The following is a 19,454-nucleotide window of genomic DNA, read 5'->3' on the forward strand; positions in this document are numbered from 1 at the left end:
CTTTTCTTCATTGTAATTTTATAATATTAGCCAGATTATTCTATTGAGGGTAAAAGGTAAATATTCATAAACTATAGGGGCAATATCGGACCTTTTCAAGTTTTTTTTGCAGATAATATTATAATCTTGTTTAATTTTGAAAAAAATTATAAATTAATGATATAATTCTCATCTTGTTCAAGGTGATGATGCTCGATTGAGAAAGCAGATTTCAACTAGTTGAGTGATCATAATCACAGAAATTTCCAGAATAGCAGTCAACTGTTGTCTGAGCAATATTCACAGAAATTTCCTACCTATTACTTCTATTAATATAAGTTGACTAGATCCAACAACAATTATTTATTCATAGAACCTTTCATGTTTCAAGTGGTACTTGTTTAGTTCTTCTTTTCTGTATATAACTTTGTCAAAAGTATCATCACTTGATCTCATCACTGTTTATTTTTCTTTCAGACAATTAATCGAATTGATGGCATCATCTTCTTCTTATGCGAGTAATTCACAGTACTGTCCTCGATGGAAGTATGATGTCTTTCTAAGTTTTAGAGGTGAAGATACCCGGAGAAATTTTACGAGTCACTTGTACGAAGGTTTGAACAACAGAGGAATATTCACCTATCTAGATGATAAAAGGCTAGAGAATGGAGATTCCATCTCAGAAGAACTCGTGAAAGCTATAGAAGAGTCTCAAGTTGCAGTAATCGTTTTCTCAAAGAATTATGCTACGTCAAGGTGGTGCTTGAATGAATTAGTGAAGATCATGGAATGCAAGGAGGAAGAAAATGGACCAATAGTCATACCGGTCTTCTATGGTGTGGATCCATCACATGTTCGATACCAAAGGGAGAGCTTTGCAGAAGCATTTGCCAAACATGAATCGAGGTATAAGGATGCTGCTGCTGAGGAGATGCAGAAGGTGCAAGGATGGAGGAATGCTCTAACTGCTGCGGCAGATCTAAAAGGATATGATATCCGTGACGGGTGAGTTAAAAGCACATAATTGCCTTTAATGAAAAAGGAAACAGAATAATTTCCATTCAAATTTGGATGCTCCTGTGAAACCAAGACATATTCTACTATAGAATAAGGATCTATACCTCCAAAATGAGTTAATTTAGTTGGAGAGAATACATAATAATCCTTCTAAACTATTCAAGTTTTACAACTTTCATACTTCAACTATAGAGTGTTGCTATTACCCTGAACTACAATGTTTCCTATTTGATTAACGATATGAAATACTTACTAATACTTGACTTCCACATTTTCCACAATCAATCTTCTTATATATGTAGGATCGAATCAGAGAATATTCGGCAAATCGTCGATCACATCTCTTCCAAATTACGCAAGAGTTCTTATTCTTTATCTTCTTTGCAAGATGTTGTGGGAATAATTGTTCATTTAGAGAAACTAAAATCCCTACTTCAGATAGAAATCAATGATGTTCGGATTGTAGGGATTTGGGGAATAGGCGGTGTTGGTAAAACAACTATAGCAAAAGCCATCTTTGATACTCTATCTTATCAATTTAAAGCTTCTTGTTTTCTTGCGGATGTTAAAGAAAATGCAAACTATAATCAAATGCATTCTTTACAAAATACCCTTCTCTCTGAACTGTTAAGAAAAAAAGATGATTATGTCAATAATAAGTATGATGGAAAGTGCATGATTCCGAGCAGACTTTGTTCTAAGAAGGTGCTAATTGTGCTTGATGACATAGATCATGGTGATCATTTGGAGTATTTAGCAGGTGATGTTAGTTGGTTTGGTAATGGCAGCAGAATTATTGTAACTACTAGAAATAGACATTTGATAGAGAAGGATAATGCAATATATGAAGTGTCTACACTACCTGATCATGAAGCTATGCAATTGTTCAATCGACATGCTTTCAGAAAAGAAATTCCAGATGAACGTTTTATGAAGTTCTCATTGGAGGTAGTAAATCATGCTAAAGGCCTTCCTTTAGCCCTCAAGGTGTGGGGTTCTTTGTTGCATAATAAAGGCCTAACTCAGTGGACAAGCACCGTAGACCAAATAAAAAAAAACTCTAGTTTAGAAATTGTTAAAAAGCTCAAAGTAAGTTATGATGGACTTGAGCTTGAAGAGAAAAAGATATTTTTAGATATAGCATGTCTCTTACGAGGAAAAGGAAAAGAACTAGTCATGCAAATCCTTGAGAGCTGTGATTTTGGAGCAAAACACGGATTGGATGTCTTAATTGACAAATCTCTTGTGTTCATCTCCAAAAATGATAAGATTGAAATGCATGACTTGATTCAAGATATGGGTAGATATGTGGTAAAAATGCAAAAAGATTCGGGAGAACAGAGCAGACTCTGGGACTTTGAAGATTTCGAAGAAGTGATGGTCAACAATACAGTAAGTAGGCTAAACAATGCAATAATACTCAATTTTTAGTCTTCATCTTTTACTTTTTATTTAAAAGATGAAAATTGTTGGTACTGTCTCAATTACAACTTCGTTCTATCACAACATGAAAAACTTTTCGATTTGACTCTAAGAACTTGTCAAAAATTGTATTACTAGAAAGTTGGATTACAAAATTAATTGCATAAAGTATTTCTCTTTAGCGATATTTTTCTTAAGAAAGACCTAACTAATATTGTACCTTCATTTTTTTTAATTGTTCTAGCTTTTAAGTGCAGTAATAAATAATGCAAAACATAATGAAATTTTGGCATTGCAAGGAGTTAGAAAGTAGTCATATTGGCATGCAGATTTTATACTTTGTAGACTAATGAACCTTTTACCAGGGGACCAAGGCAATGGAAGCAATCTGGACATATGGTGTTCAAAAACTATGCTTTAGCAAAAAAGCCATGAAAAACATGAAAAGGCTTAGATTATTATCCATCATCGGTTTTCAGTCATGTGATGACTCCATTGAGTATCTTCCCAACAACTTGCGTTGGTTTGTATGTCATAGTTATCCTTGGGAGTCATTATTAGAAAATTTTGAACCTAAAAAGCTTGTTTATCTTGATCTCCAGTGCAGTTCTCTGCGTCAATTATGGACTGGAACAAAGGTACAATTATTGAATTCAATTTTAATCATTTTTATTTTTGTCTGATACATAAATAGACTCTCAAAGTTGACAACCACTGCTAGATTGACATGGAAACACATGTAACATACAATTGCTTCCCATTTGGTAATTTATTATCCAGCTCTAACTGTTAAAAACATATATAGGAATGTGATTTTTCCTTTTATGTGTTTAAAGTCAGATTTACGTGAGATGTAATATGATAGACTACAAAATGCACGAATTCAGAGAGAAATTGACACAGAGATGCAGCATCCTAATTCTCATTCTTTGTGTGTTCTAAATAGCAGCATTTGCCGTCTCTGCGAAATCTAGATCTCAGCTACTCTAGATGCCTGATGCGAACACCAGATTTCACGGGGATGCCAAATTTGGAGTATTTGAATCTGTTTAAATGTAAGAATCTTGAAGAGGTTCACCATTCCGTGGGAAGTTGCAGAAAACTCATTCAGTTATATTTGACTCGTTGTAAACGCCTTACGAGGTTTCCATGTGTTAATGTGGAATCTATTGAATATCTGCACCTAGATGATTGCTATAGTTTAGAGAAATTTCCAGAAATCCTCGGAAGAATGAAGCCAGAGTTAGAGATCAGAATGAGCTGGTCTGGTCTAAGGGAAATACCATCATCTATTATTCAACAATATGCATGTCGTCTTACAGAGCTAAATTTGAGTTCTATGCAAAACCTTGTAGCTCTTCCAAGCAGCATTTGTAAGTTGAAAGGTTTGGTGAAGCTAATTGTGTCCTTCTGCTCAAAGCTTGAAAGCTTACCAGAAGAGATTGGCGATTTAGAAAACTTGGAGGAGCTTCAGGCCAGAGATACTCTAATTTCACGGCCTCCATCTTCTATCGTCTGCTTGAACAAGCTTAAATTATTGACTTTTTCCAGACAAAATTTAAAATATGGAGTGTCCTTTGTGTTCCCTGAGGTGAATGAAGGGTTACGCTCATTGGAAGATCTGGATCTCAGTTACTGCAATTTAATAGAAGGAGGACTTCCGGAAGACATTGGATGCTTATCCTCGTTGAAAAAATTGTATCTCAATAGAAATAACTTTGAGAATTTGCCTCAAAGCATAGCCCAACTTAGTGCTCTTCGATCCTTGTACTTATCAGATTGCTACAGGCTGAAAGAGTTTCCAGGTTTCACGGGGATGCCAAACTTGGATACTTTGAAACTCAATTGCTGCAATTTAATAGATGGAGGACTTCCGGAAGACATTGGATGCTTATCCTCTTTGAAAGAGTTGAATCTCAGTGGAAATAGTTTTGAGTATTTGCCTCGAAGCATAGCCCAGCTTGGTGCTCTTCGATCCTTGGACTTATCAGATTGCAAGAGGCTTACACAGCTGCCAGAATTTCCACAGCAATTAGATACAATAGATGCAGATTGGAGTAATGATTGGATCTGTAATTCGTTGTTTCAGAATATCTCATCGTTGCAGCATGACATCTCTGCTTCAGATTCCTTGTCACTAAGAGTGTTCACCACTAGAGGGAATATCCCAAGATGGTTCCACCATCAGGAAAATGGTTTTAGTATATCACTCAAATTGCCTGAAAATTGGTATGCAAGTGATAACTTCTTGGGATTTGCTTTATGTTACTCTGGCAAATTAATTAATGCCGAAGCTCAGTTGATTTGTTATGATGGGAGGCCGGTGACGCGTATCATCCAAAAAATTGCCTTATCCAACCATTCAGAATGTCCTGCAGAATCAGCTATTCATTTTTTCTTGGTACCTCATGCTGGCTTATGGGATACATCTAAGGCAAATGGAAGAACAGCGAATGACTATGGACGCATTAGGTTATATTCCCCTGGAGAAAGGAAGGAGTTTGGACTTCGTTTGTTGTATAAAGGTGAACCTAAGATTGAGGCCAATTGCTCCTCTTCTCAGAAACAATGACGAACCAACACCAATATAGGCATATATACTATTCAGAAACTTTGCATCTCTTTCCCACTAGCCCAGGATATTAGCTTAAATATAGGTATATATAGCCAGTCTATTCGGAAATTTCACTCACCTTTCTCAATGTGAACGAAGGACTAGGCTTTCTCCTAGATAATTAATTATCATCTTTGTTCTGAATTATCATGGTTCTTGGGCAGATGAATGCTTCAATTGCTATTTCCTTTGTTCAAATTGGTTAAACTGGAGTTTTTCATAAGGATATATTTCTAAAATTCTGTCTTTGCTGTGTGATATTTGATCATGCATCCCCTATGGTCGGCAAAGAAAGAGTGAAGTCTGGGGACAACGGTAAACGTGAGGAATGGCACCTCCTCCCTACTAAAGAAGTTCGCAAGCAATGTCATAGTTCTCAACTTAATTTGTAGATGCTTCTATATCAAAATTAATTCCTCAAGTAAGGGAAACATTCTCTGAGTTCTTTGTCTTGCTTATGTGCTGCATTAGTTACAGAACTAGTTTTTCCTCCATGAAGTAAAATTTTGGTGGCTTTTTCAGGCCTGTGCAGCTGCTGAGAGTTAACTAAGCAGGATCAAGAGACTGAAGATGTTGACAAAGTGAGCACTCAAGATTTAATGTATGGAACTAAACTTGAATAGCCATCTCATCCAAAAGAACCTACTCTCGTATACTATCCATCAGAAACTGATGTTCATCATTTTACTTGCAAAACAACATTTTAAGAGATAAGCAAGTTGGAAAGAAAAGAAATAAATGTATTTTGTTAAAATTAAAGTGACAGCTTGTGGAGTATACTGTGTCATCTTGCAACTTGCATCATATCTTGGTGCTCCGTCATAATTTAATGCAAGCCAGTATTCTGCCTTCTTGAGTACTAAGTTCAGATTTTGACTTTGTTGTATGATTGTTATGTGAAAAGATATCTGAGATATTGGATTTCACTTAGTTCACATAGTAAAGGCAAAGGTTTGCCACACATCTTGCGAGTTGCATCATATCTTGGTGCTCCATCTGTATTCATTTACTCTGCAAGCCATTATTCAGCTTGTTTAGTATCAAGTTTCAGAGTTTGAGTTTGTCATATGATCTTTTTTATCGTGCTGTCTGTTGTTTCTTGTTGAAATCGATCTTGATAAAGTAATACTAACATCTACTCGATTACTTTAAAAGTGTTTTTAACAAGTTCTAGTTTTGTTTGGATTTGGATTATTTTTGCTGTTCAAAATGGGAACATGATATTTGAGAGCAAAATTGCATACGAACTGCACATATTTCCTCTGTTTGTACATAACTAGATTCTTGTGGTGAGAAAGAGATTCTCAAAAGAACTTTTGGAATCTGTGAGTGACAGCTCAGAATACCTAGTTTCATAAAAAAATGAATTCACAGCTTTGCCTTTGCTGACGAGTACTTTTCAAAAACCATTTGTAAATGAATGTGCACGAAGCAAGAAAGTTGTGCCAAAACGGGTGAATGAAAGAAGTCTTGGAACTATCAGTAAGTCGCCTCACATCAGAAAGCACAAGCGGTCCAAACGGGAACTATTTCAAGGAATATTCGAATGTAGCTCTTGGTAAGCAACTGTTCTTCCAATGGGATGTAGAGCTCAAATACTTTCTCTACCACTACCAAGTTCTACTGAAGAAGTGTAGTTACCTACTGCAAATCTACATGGTAGAAGTAGTTTGTGAATATACTGCGGATGATCAAATCTAGCACGCGGATTAAGTAGTTGAGAGCAACTACATCTTTTATATCCATCCAGTGTTTGGTACCCGTCATAGGGTTTCCAGTTTAGATGCCAGCTTGTTGGAACCGATTGACTTAAGCCAGTTAAAAATATCTTTGTCAATCCCTTGTTATCCATCAGATGCTGTGCTTTAGGAAGTTGTGAAAAGGGAAAATGAACAATGCTCCCTTATGTTTGATGGTAGGTTTTATATAGTTCCTTAAGTATGTACTTATCAGCTTTGATCCTTTAAGTTTGTCAAATGTTAATCCATAAAATATTTATCAAACACCTTTTGTTAGATTTAAACGGAAACAATGGAATTTTTTTTTAACTATTGTAATGACCCGGTTCGTCATTTTTGGAAATTTACGTGAAATTACCGCTTTACCCTTCGTATAGTTGCTCATAGTCATATTTGATCGGTTTATGAGGTTGATTTTGAAAATTCTTTGAAAAGTTGTGATTTTTTGAAGCTTGAATTTTTAAAAGGTTTAAGTTGTGAAATAGTGGTTATCAGTGTCTTGGAGTTTCGAGTCTCGGAATGGATTCAGTTGATTTCATTGGCTCTGAAATGTTGAAATTGGTCTAAGAGAGTTGTCGGTTTCAGATTCGAGGTTGTGTTGTGGAATTGAGGTCCTAAGTTGGAAATTCTTGAGATTTTGGTCTTTGAGTTGACTTTGGTCAACATTCGGAGTTTGGACACTCGGAACGGATTTCCAGCGATTTTATTGGATTCGGGAGATGATTTTAGGCCTAGGCGAGGTCTTGGTTGATTTTTCAGAGGTCCGAGCTTGATTTGGTATTTTTGAGCCTTAAGTTAGTTTAATTGCGACTAAATAGATTTCAGGGTCAAGGAGACCTCAAATCCGAATTTCAACAGTTTTATTGAGTCCGAAATGTCGAATTTAGTGGGATAGCATGTTTGATTTGTGTGTACGGGGTTCCGAACGAATTCCGAGGTCCATTCGGTGATTTTGTGACTAGTGTGCTTGTTGATATGTGATGTCTGGTGCATGACTCTTCGTGTTCGCGGAGCAGTGGAACTCGATCGCGCACGGAAGGTTTAAGAGTTAGCCTTCGCGTTCGCGGGTGCTTGACCATGTTCGCGAAGGGCCTGACCTGATGGCCTTCGTATTCGGGGAGCTCACGACCGCGTTCACATTGAAGCTTTGACCTTTGACCTCCATGTTCGCGGGCCTCAGGCCACAATCGCTGAGGGCAATTTTATCTGAATAGTGTTTTAATTCCCAAAAGTGGGAAAATGTCCATTTTTCACCATTTTTTAGTATTGGGAGCTCGGTTGAGATGATTTCTTAAGGGTTTTTCGAGACAAATCAATTGGGTAAGTGATTTTAACAAAGATTCTTCAATACCTATTGATTATATTGTGATTTCAACTTCTAAATTCTTGATTTTGATTTCAATAACTTGGGTTTTGCTCAAGAACTTAGTTTTTACTAAAATGGTGATTATGAGTTGAATACAACTCGGTTTTTGAAATGGTTTTCACTAATGGATTCCAAATACTTTTAGATTTATCTTATCTTACTAGTTGACTTGTTGAGTACAATGTTGTTTGGTACTCACTCTTTGCTTCTACACTTCTGTAGGTTTTGAGCCCGGACATTGAATAGTTTCCCTTCGTGATCACTCAATGCTTTTCGGAAGATATAGAGTGGTAGTTGTTTGTCGTCCGGCGGACTCTCTTATTCATGTATTTATGTTTTGTTCTATTTGAGAAACAAAGACATTTTGAGACTTTATCTATTTTGACATCTCAAATTATTAGTGGCTTGTACACGTGACAACTAGATTTTGGGAGTTATTTAAGTTATTTAAGTTTTCCACATTTGTGTATCTCTTCTATTAATTATTTCCACTTTTTTCCATATTTGTTGTTTTCTAAATTGAATTGTCCTGGTGGAATAGGATAAGTGCCTTCACACTTAGTTTTGGATCGTGATAACTATAAACATTAATGTGAAATGTCATTTATGAAACTTGTTTTCTTGAACAACAATTTTAAAAATACTTTTGACCAATTAAAAATGAGAAAATCGAACATTCTTTTTGGAACATATATATTTTCTTCATTACCTAACACATTTTGATGGATGAAGAAATTTTCAACATGTTACAGTACATATTACTTGTTTTGACTGGTTGTTAGTGACAAAGAAATTTACTTGGATATATTACTGTGGGGTTCTGATGCAGGGTGCGTAGGTGTTTTTTTTTTAAAAAAAAAAGCTTTTGTCCTTCTCTATTCTTTCTTTATAGTTGTTGATTCTTCTTTTCCATTCAAGTGGGCTATGTGATTCACTTTTATCTCCTTTTTTTTTCTTCCAATAATTCTAATGACAAGTGGAGTAGAGCATTAATAATTCACAGAAACAATTCTCTTTCATTTTCTTTCTATTTCTTCATCTTATAATTACCACAAAGTTTGTGATTACTTTTTCAGATCAACATCCATGGCATCTTCTTCTTCTATTGTGAGTGATTCACAATACTGTCCTCGATGGAAGTACGATGTCTTTCTAAGTTTTAGAGGTAAAGATACCCGTAAGAAATTTATGGGTCACTTGTATGAAGGTTTGAAAAACATGGGAATATTTGCCTTTCAAGATGATAAACGGCTAGAGCAAGGCGATTCCATCTCAGAAGAACTCTTGAAAGCTATCGAAGAGTCTCAAGTTGCACTCGTCGTTTTCTCAAGGAATTATGCAACATCAAGATGGTGCTTGAATGAACTAGTGAAGATCATGGAATGCAAGGAGGAAGAAAATGGACAAACAGTCATACCGATCTTCTATGATGTGGATCCATCACATGTTCGATACCAAAGAGAGAGTTTTGCAGAAGCATTTGCCAAACATGAATCGAGGTATGAGGATGATGTTGAGGGGATGCAGAAGGTGCAAGCATGGAGAACTGCCTTAACTGCTGCCGCAAATCTAAAAGGATATGATATCCATGATGGGTGAGTTGAAAACACATCAATTGAAAAGAATACTACCTATATATACTATATTACTATTGAACAAACCTCAAAAATGAGTCAAGACAGAATCTTATATATATTTTTTCATATTTCCCTAATAATGAATGATGGTTGATTATATATTTATATCAGTAAGAAGGGATAATATTCTGATTAATTCTTCAAGAGTTTGATTTATCATAATTATGGAGTACTCTATAATGTGAAATACTACCTTTTATTCTTGATTCTCTTATCTGTATATATCAGCAATATTCTTCTTCTTTTTTATAGGATTGAATCAGAGTGTATTCAACATATTGTTGACCAAGTTTCGTCCAAATTATGCAAGGCTTCAGTATCTTATTTGCGAAATGTTGTGGGAATAGATACTCATTTAGAGAAAGTAAAATCCTTACTAGAGATGGAAATCAGTGATGTTCGGATTGTGGGGATCTGGGGAATGGGAGGAGTTGGTAAAACGACAATAGCAAGGGCTATTTTCGATACAAACATGAATCAATTTGATGGTGCTTGTTTTCTTGCGGATATTAAAGAAAACAAATCTGGAATGCATTCTTTGCAAAATATCCTTCTCTCAGAGCTGTTGAGGAAAAACGATAATTATGTGAATAATAAGGAAGATGGAAAGCACATGATAGCTCGTAGACTTCGATTTAAGAAAGTTTTAGTTGTTCTTGATGACATAGATCACAATGATCATTTGGATAACTTAGCAGGGGATCTTGATTGGTTTGGCAAGGGCAGTAGGATTATTGCAACAACTAGAGATAAGCATTTGATAGGAAAGAATGATGTAGTATATGAAGTGACTACACTACTTGACCATGATGCTATTAAATTGTTCCATCAATATGCTTTCAAAGAAGAAGCTCCAGGTGAATGTTTTGAGAAGCTCTCATTGGAGGTTGTAAGTCATGCTCAAGGCCTTCCTTTAGCCCTAAAAGTGTGGGGTTCTTTCTTACATAATAGAGGGACATAACTGTGTGGAGAAGTGCTATAGAACAAATGAAAATGAACTCTAAATAAGAAATCGTTGAAAATCTCAAAATTAGCTATGATGGACTGGAGATCACACAACAAGACATATTTCTAGATATAGCATGCTTCCTACGAGGGAATAAAAAAGATTACATCATGTCAATTCTTGAGAGCTGTTATTTTGGAGTAAATATTGAATTGAGTGTCCTAATTGACAAATCTCTTGTGTTCATCTCTGACAACAATATAGTTCAAATTAGGGGTGTACATGGACCAGGTTGATTCAGATTTTTTACAAATCGAACCAAACCATTTATGTCGGGTTATTAAATCTATAAACCAAACCAAACCAATAAAAGTAGGGTTTTTCGATATCAATTTTTCTCGGGTTTTTTCGGGTTTCTCGGGTTTTTTGGATTTTTTCGGATTTCTCGGGTTTTTCATAGTATTTAATAAAAAGCACAAAACAGTGCTTCTTAAAAAGAGTTCTAATACAATATATCAACATATAAGATGGAGACAGAATACTGTTTGAAGTTTTAACTTTATAATATAACTTTATAAGATGCTTTTTTTGTATATTATTTAGATGAGTTTCTCAAGTCCAAATTTAAATGTAAGAAAGAAAACAAAAATTATGAAAAATTTTAAGAAAATATTTATATATTACATTTTAATAAATCCAGACCCCACATTGTGGGATTTTCACTGGGTCGTTATTACATTTTAATAAATATTTTTATGTATAACATAATTTAAAAGTAGTATATCTATAATCGGATCGGTTTGGGTTCGGTTTGACTTTTTTTAGTTAAAACCAAACCAACCCTATAATGGTCGGGTTTATTTTCCAAACACCAAACCAAGTCAAACCAAATCACTAGTCGAGTTTTTTTTCCGGTTTGGTTCGGTTTGTCGGTTTGGTGCAGTTTATCGATTTGCCCTATACAGCCCTAGTTCAAATGCATGACTTAATACAAGATATGGGTAAATATATAGTAAAAATACATAAGGATGATCCTGGTGAATATAGCAGATTATGGGATGCTACAGATTTCGAAGAAGTGATGGTTAATAATACAGTAAGTAGGCTAAACAATGCAATAATATTCAATTTATGATTTTCATATACTAAAGTTTATTTAATTCAACTTCCATTCTTTGGATTAATTTGAAATTTGTACGATATTATGTTAGGGAACCAAGGCAATAAAAGTAACGTGGTTAGAAGAAGGAACCAAAAATTTATGCTTTAGCAAAAAAGCCATGAAAAATATGAAAACGCTTAAAATATTATGAATCAATGATTATGGTACACATGATGATTCCATTGAGTGCCTGCCCAATAGCTTGCATTGGTTTGATTGTTATAGATATCCTTGGAAATCATTGCCAACAGCTTTTAGTCAAATATATTAACTATTCTTGTGACCATTGACTCACATTTAATTTTATTGACATAAGGTGTGTTTTTTAATTAATATGACATGTGGCAACACATAGATAGAAGCAATAAAAAAATATTAGAAAAATTATCCCCTTAGAAGCTAATTTTTCGTTTATTTATTTTTTACAATCATGCGTCTAAAAGAATGCATCCACGCTCTTTGCCACATCAATGTATAGGGGCCAATGATACTCCCTCCGTCCCATTTCATCTGTAGCTTTAGCTTCCCATTAAGGGAAATAATAACAATAAGATATAATTTACTAAGTTATCCCAATTTATTAGATGTCTTTTGAGAATTGAGTATTACTAGTTTTCGAATACGTGTTGTACGTGTATCCCACACTAAATAATATAAATACCTTAAAAGTTCAAGAATTTGAACTGTTTTTTAGATGTCATATAAACATGTGAAGAAAACAACTACATTTAATTTTTTAGAATTACTTTTACATACATTAAGTTTTATTTTATAAGGTACAAACATGTTATTGTGTTGTTTCTCTCATATATATAATATAGATGTCATTCTTATTGTAGGTTCTCAAATTTGACTTCTCGCTTGGCTGTGTACATAAAACAAAAATAGTTACTTAATCTTTCATGATTAACGGAAGAAGTTTTTTTTTTTTTTTCCCACTGGAAAATAAAAATAAACATATGTTCAATATGCGAAATCATATACATAATCACATGTTTGCCTTATGGTCAATCTCCAAAAGCGTAGTCTCCGTTGATATCTACTGTAAAATGTTACATGGTAAATATCAACGAAGACTAAGTACTGAAAATGGTCAATCGAGCAGCGGAGTAAGTATCACATTCTTTTTCTATTTTAGTAAGTGCAAGAAAGACATGTAATTAATCATCTCTGAAAATAATGTAATTTAAGCAAAGAATCACTGCTAGAAAATGTCACAACACAATTCTTAACTTGAAAAAAAATAAGGAAATTCCTGTGAATTTTAAGCTATAGTGCCTCAACGTTTAAAAGTAGTAGCTTAGACGAACAAAGTAAACACAAATAATTGATCCCCCCCCCCCAAATTAAAATTCTCATTTCTTGTTCAATGTATTGCCAATATCGAGCACGAAACGATACTTCACGTCCGATTTCAGAAGATGTTCCAACGCGGTGTTAACATAGTCCATTGGCACGACTTCAATATCTGGTGTTATGTTATGCTTAGCCGCGAAATCCAACATTTCTTGAGTCTCTTTCATCCCTCCTATGCCACTTCCAGCCACTAGCTTCCTTCCTGTTTTCCACATCATATATACGAAGTTACGAACTTTAGTAAAAGCTGTCCGATGTACTAAGCTTCCACTATGTGCAGGAAGTGTCACATTATATATACTTTAAGCCCGAACTTTTTGTATTTGAAATAGTGCATAAAGAAGACTATATATGCTTACCCATAAGTAGAGGAAACACGGGCAACTCCACCGGTTTTTCTGGTGCACCAACCATAACAATCTTACCATGAGATTTCAATAACATAAGCAATGGAAGAATAGGGTGCACTGCAGAAACAGTGTCGATGATCCCATCCAATGTGTTCATTGCAGCCTGCTCGTATATAAAACGAATAAAAGAAAGATTAGCCTCTGTTCTCGTGTTTAAATTGTTGAACTCGCATAATTATTTAAGTCAAAAGATCTTTTTATAACAAACTTAAGCTTTTAGATGAAATTGTCACACACTTCAACATAGCTTTGTGCGTTCAAAAGCCTCAATGCCACCATTGTCAGAAAAAGAGAAGAATTTCACGTGCTTTACTCATGAAAAAGAATAAGGCAAGGGCGTCTTGAAGACACAATTAATTAAATAAAAGTACTCTCTCAAACAGTTTAAACTTTTAGATAAGATGGTCACACAGTTCAATGATCACGAGTTATTATATTCACCTTCATCTGCTCAGGATCGCGGCTGATCAAGAAAGAGTCTGCGCCCAAACGCTCAATTGCTTCTTGCTTCTTATTAGCAGATGTACTAATGACAGTCACTTTGGTTCTGAATGCCTTTGCGAACTTAACAACCATATGTCCGAGTCCTCCAAGACCAACAACACCAATGTGCATTCCAGGCTTATTGAGTCCAAAATATTTCAAAGGACTATAAGTAGTGATTCCAGCACATAACAGGGGAGCAACATCCATCGACAACTCTTCAAGCCAGCGTACAACAAAATGTTCATCGGATACCATCATGTCGGAGTAACCTCCGAACGTGAGGGTTCCATCTGAGCTATAGCCGTTGTATGTAGGAATCTGACCAGGGCAGTAATTCTCGAGATCAACGCTACAATTCTCACATTTTCGACATGATCCTACCATACATCCAACACCTACTTTGTCTCCAACCTTAAATTTATCTACCTTGCTATCAACCTCGGTTACAATATGTAACACCCCCAAAAATTCACTATAATTCGGACCATTCTTCGTGTACATGTAGAATCGTACTCGACGATTTTAAAGTGTATGCATAAGTTAGGACCAATTCCTAAGTACTTGGAGAGTTTTGTATGTGATTTAGGGTCATAAGGAATTCCTAAAACCAAGCCAAGTCCAAAGAACTCGTCTTGGCTAAGTTTCTGAATGAGTTTGTACAAGAGTCGACTTCCAATGTCCTTATCTTTTTGAATATAAAGAATTGGGTGGCCCATGACCTAATAAATTAAAGGTACTTGAATCTTCTTTCCAACATCACCAAGATTGCTTTTTTTGGAGTTCGGAGTCAAAAGTTATGATTATCTTATGACGGACTAGTGCTGCAGAAATTTCAGGCCTCTGGACTATAATTGGGGAAAACCTGGGCTTGGCGCCGCAGTGGCGCAACGCGCCACTATAGCGCCAGGAACAAGCCTCAGTAGTTTGGTCCTTGGCGCGACGCACCACTATTAGATGTGTAGGGTTTTTAAGCCCATTTTCTAGAACCTAGAAAATTTAGGCTTGGAGCTGCAAGGGCGCGACGCGCCACTATAGCGCCAGGAACAAGCCTCAGTAGTTTGGTCCTTGGTGCAACGCATACCTATTAGATGTGCAGGGTTTTAAGACTACATTTTTTTCCAGATTTCTGAGGAAGGGCAAATTGGGCATTTCCCTAATTATATATACTCCAGCCTAGGAACGTTTTTGGACTATTTACTTTCATTCCTTTGCTCTCCAAAAAAGCCCTAGACTCCACCCTCTTCTCTTTCAATCCTTCTCCAACAAAGAGTGCCTTCAAGAATTTCTAGGATTCAAGCTTTCCATTGAAAACCCAACATCAAGGTTCCTTCAAAGTCTTCACCAAGGTATGTAAGGCTACTCAAAGCATGGATTGAGTCCACCCATGTGCCCTACATCTTCTTTGAGATTAAATGTTCATAAGAATGGAGTTTCTTGATAGGCTTATGTCCAAATGAGTCTTTTTCATCTATTAATTTAACTTTGGTTATGTTGGTGTTGTTGAGTCAAGAAAGTGATGTGCTACATGTTGGTATGGGTTGATTGATATGAGTTGTTAAATAAGTTTTGTTAATTTTCTTAAATATGTTATTTACCTTAAATTATTGATTTGTACCTTGAAGTCTTGCTGAGTCCTGGAAAGATTTGCTAAATGAATAGAGAAATGATTGGATAGGATTGTAGGATGTTATAAATGCATATTTAAACTACTCTTGAAAGATATGATTGGGATTGATCGGATAGTATGATTGGAAGAGGTTTGATTGTAATAGAATTGATGATTTGACAAGGTTCCAAATGAGACTTGTCGATATGATTAGATTGAGTTGATTGGATGGAATTTTATGAGCATTGAGTCTTGGGAGGAGTATCGAGCACCGAATTGGATAAGAGTAAGTAATAACTCGAATCCAATAACTACGTCACCAAACGTAGGAGGGGATTGAACCGTTAAAGTCGGATGCTTCCCAAATTATTGTCCTGACATGATAGGACTTGGTTGGATTAGATTCATGATTGGTTGATTCATTCATACCCTGACAAGGTATGTGTCACGCCCCGGGAGGGTACCCTAGACGTGGCCGGCACTCGAAAGCCATTTCTGGCCTTCAAGCGAACCACCTGGTCCAGTCACACTTTCATTCATTCACATTCTATCAGCGGAAGACTCAATCATAAGAATACTATTCATAATTTAGGGCCAAAGGCCAAACAAATACCCAATCAATAACTAACTAGAATAAAACTAGTCAAAACGGACAATTCAACACTTCCACACTTCTATGAAGCCTCTATCAATAATCTAGGATGTGTCAATGACAAGTCCATGGCTACCAACAATCAAAATAAAGGATACGACACAAAGCTATAAAGATAATCTCAGTATCCTTCGGAAACTGGGATGACTCACCAACTAGCTGAAAGTGAGAAGATCTTCAACGGTGCGTCGGTTGATGATCTCTAGTACCTATCTCCGCATCATGAAACAATGCAGGCCAAATGACGCTAGTACATGAAATGTACAAGTATGTAAAATGGACGAATGAAACAAACATCAAGGAAGAATCAAATCAACTCGAAATCTCAACTCAAGAGGAAGAACAACTCAATCAAGTGTCCTAAGTCTAAACAGGGATATGATTTAGACGGGACCAATCACATACAATTCAACCCAATCCGACTTAGAGTACTATCAAGACCTATATGGGAGTTTCTCTTATCTGACAACCATCACTTATGAGCCAGTGATAGTACGTAGAAACATGGTCTTGATTTTGTATACGGCAATCTTTTAATGATTTATAATTCCAATTAGGGTTGTCTAAGAATATTAATTTTTAATAGTTTGTAAGATTTTGCTTTTACATGAAAGACTAACAGTTTATTTGCGATAGTGAATGAATGCGTAGTCTTTATAGTCAAAGTTCATAACAAAGAAAACTTGAAAACTAATTTGAAGTGAACTTTAAAAAGTTTTTATTATTATTTTAAAAAAAAAACACTTGACTTAAAGGGTGCCGATCACATATTCCATTTTCTACCAACTGGAAATGGCCAACTTGGCCGAATTTTGGAGTAGATTTAGAGGCCGGACCAACTTAAAGTCCCTTTTTAGCTTTTGAACGTGTTTACTTAATTCTAACTTTCAGTCAAAAATAAAAAGTTAGGATTCCTAACCTTTTTTTTCTAAGTGCTTAAAGTCATTTTCTTTGACCATGAAAATTACTTTTATATCCTTTATATTTTAACTAAATTCCCAAACTACCTTTTTTATTCTTTTAACCCTAAAATTCACATCATTTTCCTCATTTAAGCACTTTTATCCAAACACTCAACTGCTTATTTATAAAAATAACTTTCAACACTTCAAAGTTCAAAAAACACTTACTTTTTTTTAAGCCCATCCAAACGGGCTTTAGACTTTTTGGCCCATTTCAGAACTTTATTTCCATGGGGCTGGGTGTAGTACCTGGTAATTAGAGTGCTCACCGTTCGATTGTTGGTCAAATTATCAAAATTAAATTTATTTAATTATTTTTTAAATATTTAAAATTTTAAAAAAAATATCTTTTTCCATCTTGACAATTCTTTAAATCCAATTTTCCATGTATGTGATATATATATATATATACATGATTCAAAATTCTTCATTACTTTCTTAAATTTTATGTCAAGTCTGGACATAAGGAACATGATATTATTAGCTCGATTTTCCAAAGTCTAAAATATTTTTGTATCTTTTTTCTTTTTTTTCAAATTTTATGATAGTGGTGTTATCTTATCAATTATTTTACTGATTTGTTACTTGAGTAACTCTTTTCGTCACGATTTTAGTGAATCACTTGCTGGTTATTGTCTCTAATAAAACTTTAACCTAAAATATCATACCGACTTTATTGATATTCAATAGAACTCACCTTTGGATTAAAATATTATTTTTCATTCAAAATAGATTGAATTAATAAAAATAACCGATCAAAAGCAATAAAATATAGAAAATTTCTTGGAAACTCTAATGCAATATGCACACAATGGACCACTAAAAGTACAAGCAGATAAAGGTGCAAAGAAAAAAAGAAGGGTAATTTCTTTGTCACCGACAACACGACTTGACTTAATCTATTCATTGTACCTTTGATAGAGCCGACAAAAGTTCCGCTTTTTGGTCCCTCTGACTAATAAAGGTTTATTGATCTATTGAGAAGCAATAGAAAATTTAAGAGAAAAGAACTCATATATTCAATTTTGGTGGATTCAAATCAGTAAAAAATATATGGTTAAAACCCCATTGGATTTCAGGAGCTGAAATTTCTTAGAATGTATGGTCAAAAATTACAATTATTAAAAGGGAGATCGAATAGACGAGATAGAAGAAGAAGCAAAATAGAATATCAACCCCGGTGAGAAGTCTTGAGTGCAAAAAGCATATTTGTTACTAACTACGTTTTATGTAAATTACCTATATCATTTAAGACTACAAATGTAGAAAAATTAAGGGGCCTTTTTTCTTTGGCAAAAAAGAGAAAGAGAGAGGGATATATACCAACAATTATTATAGTAGAGCGATAATTATATCTTCATCTTTAATTAAATATTTTAAATTTGAACTTTGAATATTAAATAGCCTTTATTAGGAATTGTTTTACCCTCGGTGTAAACTTTTTTGACATAATTTAAATTAAGTAGAACTCCTATGCACATAAAGAATATCAAGTAGAATTAACTCGCAATAATTCGATTCGAGATATTTTCCAACGTATAGTCTTTCTTTGCAGCTTTATCCACTGATATTTTGAGCAGTCCATTGTGTTCATATTACTGTGGACCCCATATCAATAATTCAATTCAATTCAACTAGGGTACGAGGAAGAACCACAACTAAAATCACAATTATAATTTGATATGATAATAAATAATGAAAATAAATTAAACACAAAAATTTTACGTGGAAATTCCTCAAACAGATAGAGAGAAAAAATCTTGGGGTAGAAGGATCTTACACTGCTCTCAAATATAAGGAGAAAACAATAATTAACACTTCTCTTTTAACAATTAACAATTAACAACTCACTAAAGAGGACATTCAAAACTATAATATTTATCTTAGTATATAATTTTCTTTGTGTTCTTATTTTTTTAAATTATATTTTATTTTTTATTTTTTTGAAATAATATAAATAGGGATAAGAGGATTTCTATTCATAAAAAAAATAAAAACGCGTAAAAGTAATTTATGTGTTTTTGTGTTTTTATTTTACGCGTAAAAAAAGCTGCACAATAATTTTTCAAAACTTGCTGCTGCCTTCTTTTTTTTTCTTCT

General features: G+C 34.7%; 3 protein-coding genes across 7 annotated transcripts; 2 read left to right on the forward strand and 1 right to left on the reverse strand.

Moving 5' to 3' along the window:
• Nucleotides 1–172: 172 nt before the first annotated feature.
• Nucleotides 173–5,574, forward strand: LOC129896764 (TMV resistance protein N-like). 5 transcript variants are annotated; one of them, XR_008768037.1, is made up of 6 exons: nucleotides 227–372; nucleotides 457–984; nucleotides 1,299–2,388; nucleotides 2,784–3,056; nucleotides 3,365–5,453; nucleotides 5,555–5,574. XR_008768037.1 is itself a non-coding variant. In XM_055972742.1 (5 exons), exons 2-5 carry the CDS (start codon nucleotides 473–475, stop codon nucleotides 4,988–4,990), a joined length of 3,501 nt encoding a protein of 1,166 aa, XP_055828717.1. In that variant the 5' UTR covers nucleotides 173–218; nucleotides 457–472; the 3' UTR covers nucleotides 4,991–5,453. The 5 variants fall into 5 exon arrangements, 3 of the variants coding, with proteins under 3 accessions (XP_055828717.1, XP_055828728.1, XP_055828708.1); XR_008768038.1 differs by lacking the exon at nucleotides 5,555–5,574 and having other exon boundaries at nucleotides 3,365–5,075; nucleotides 5,324–5,453; XM_055972742.1 differs by lacking the exons at nucleotides 227–372; nucleotides 5,555–5,574 and adding an exon at nucleotides 173–218.
• Nucleotides 5,575–9,122: 3,548 nt separating this feature from the next.
• LOC129896848 (TMV resistance protein N-like) lies at nucleotides 9,123–11,083 on the forward strand. The gene is made up of 2 exons (XM_055972828.1): nucleotides 9,123–9,732; nucleotides 10,027–11,083. The coding sequence occupies exons 1-2, from the start codon at nucleotides 9,224–9,226 to the stop codon at nucleotides 10,733–10,735; spliced, it is 1,218 nt and encodes a 405-aa protein (XP_055828803.1). The 5' UTR covers nucleotides 9,123–9,223; the 3' UTR covers nucleotides 10,736–11,083.
• Nucleotides 11,084–13,076: 1,993 nt separating this feature from the next.
• On the reverse strand, nucleotides 13,077–14,635 carry LOC129884974 (8-hydroxygeraniol dehydrogenase-like). The gene is made up of 3 exons (XM_055959234.1): nucleotides 14,090–14,635; nucleotides 13,598–13,751; nucleotides 13,077–13,440 (listed from the first exon to the last, which is right to left on the reverse strand). The coding sequence occupies exons 1-3, from the start codon at nucleotides 14,633–14,635 to the stop codon at nucleotides 13,238–13,240; spliced, it is 903 nt and encodes a 300-aa protein (XP_055815209.1). The 3' UTR covers nucleotides 13,077–13,237.
• Between the last annotated feature and the right edge of the window lie 4,819 nt (nucleotides 14,636–19,454).

The sequence above is a fragment of the Solanum dulcamara genome, chromosome 1 (genome assembly GCF_947179165.1).
Source record: "Solanum dulcamara chromosome 1, daSolDulc1.2, whole genome shotgun sequence".
Classification (NCBI taxonomy): Eukaryota; Viridiplantae; Streptophyta; class Magnoliopsida; order Solanales; family Solanaceae; genus Solanum; species Solanum dulcamara.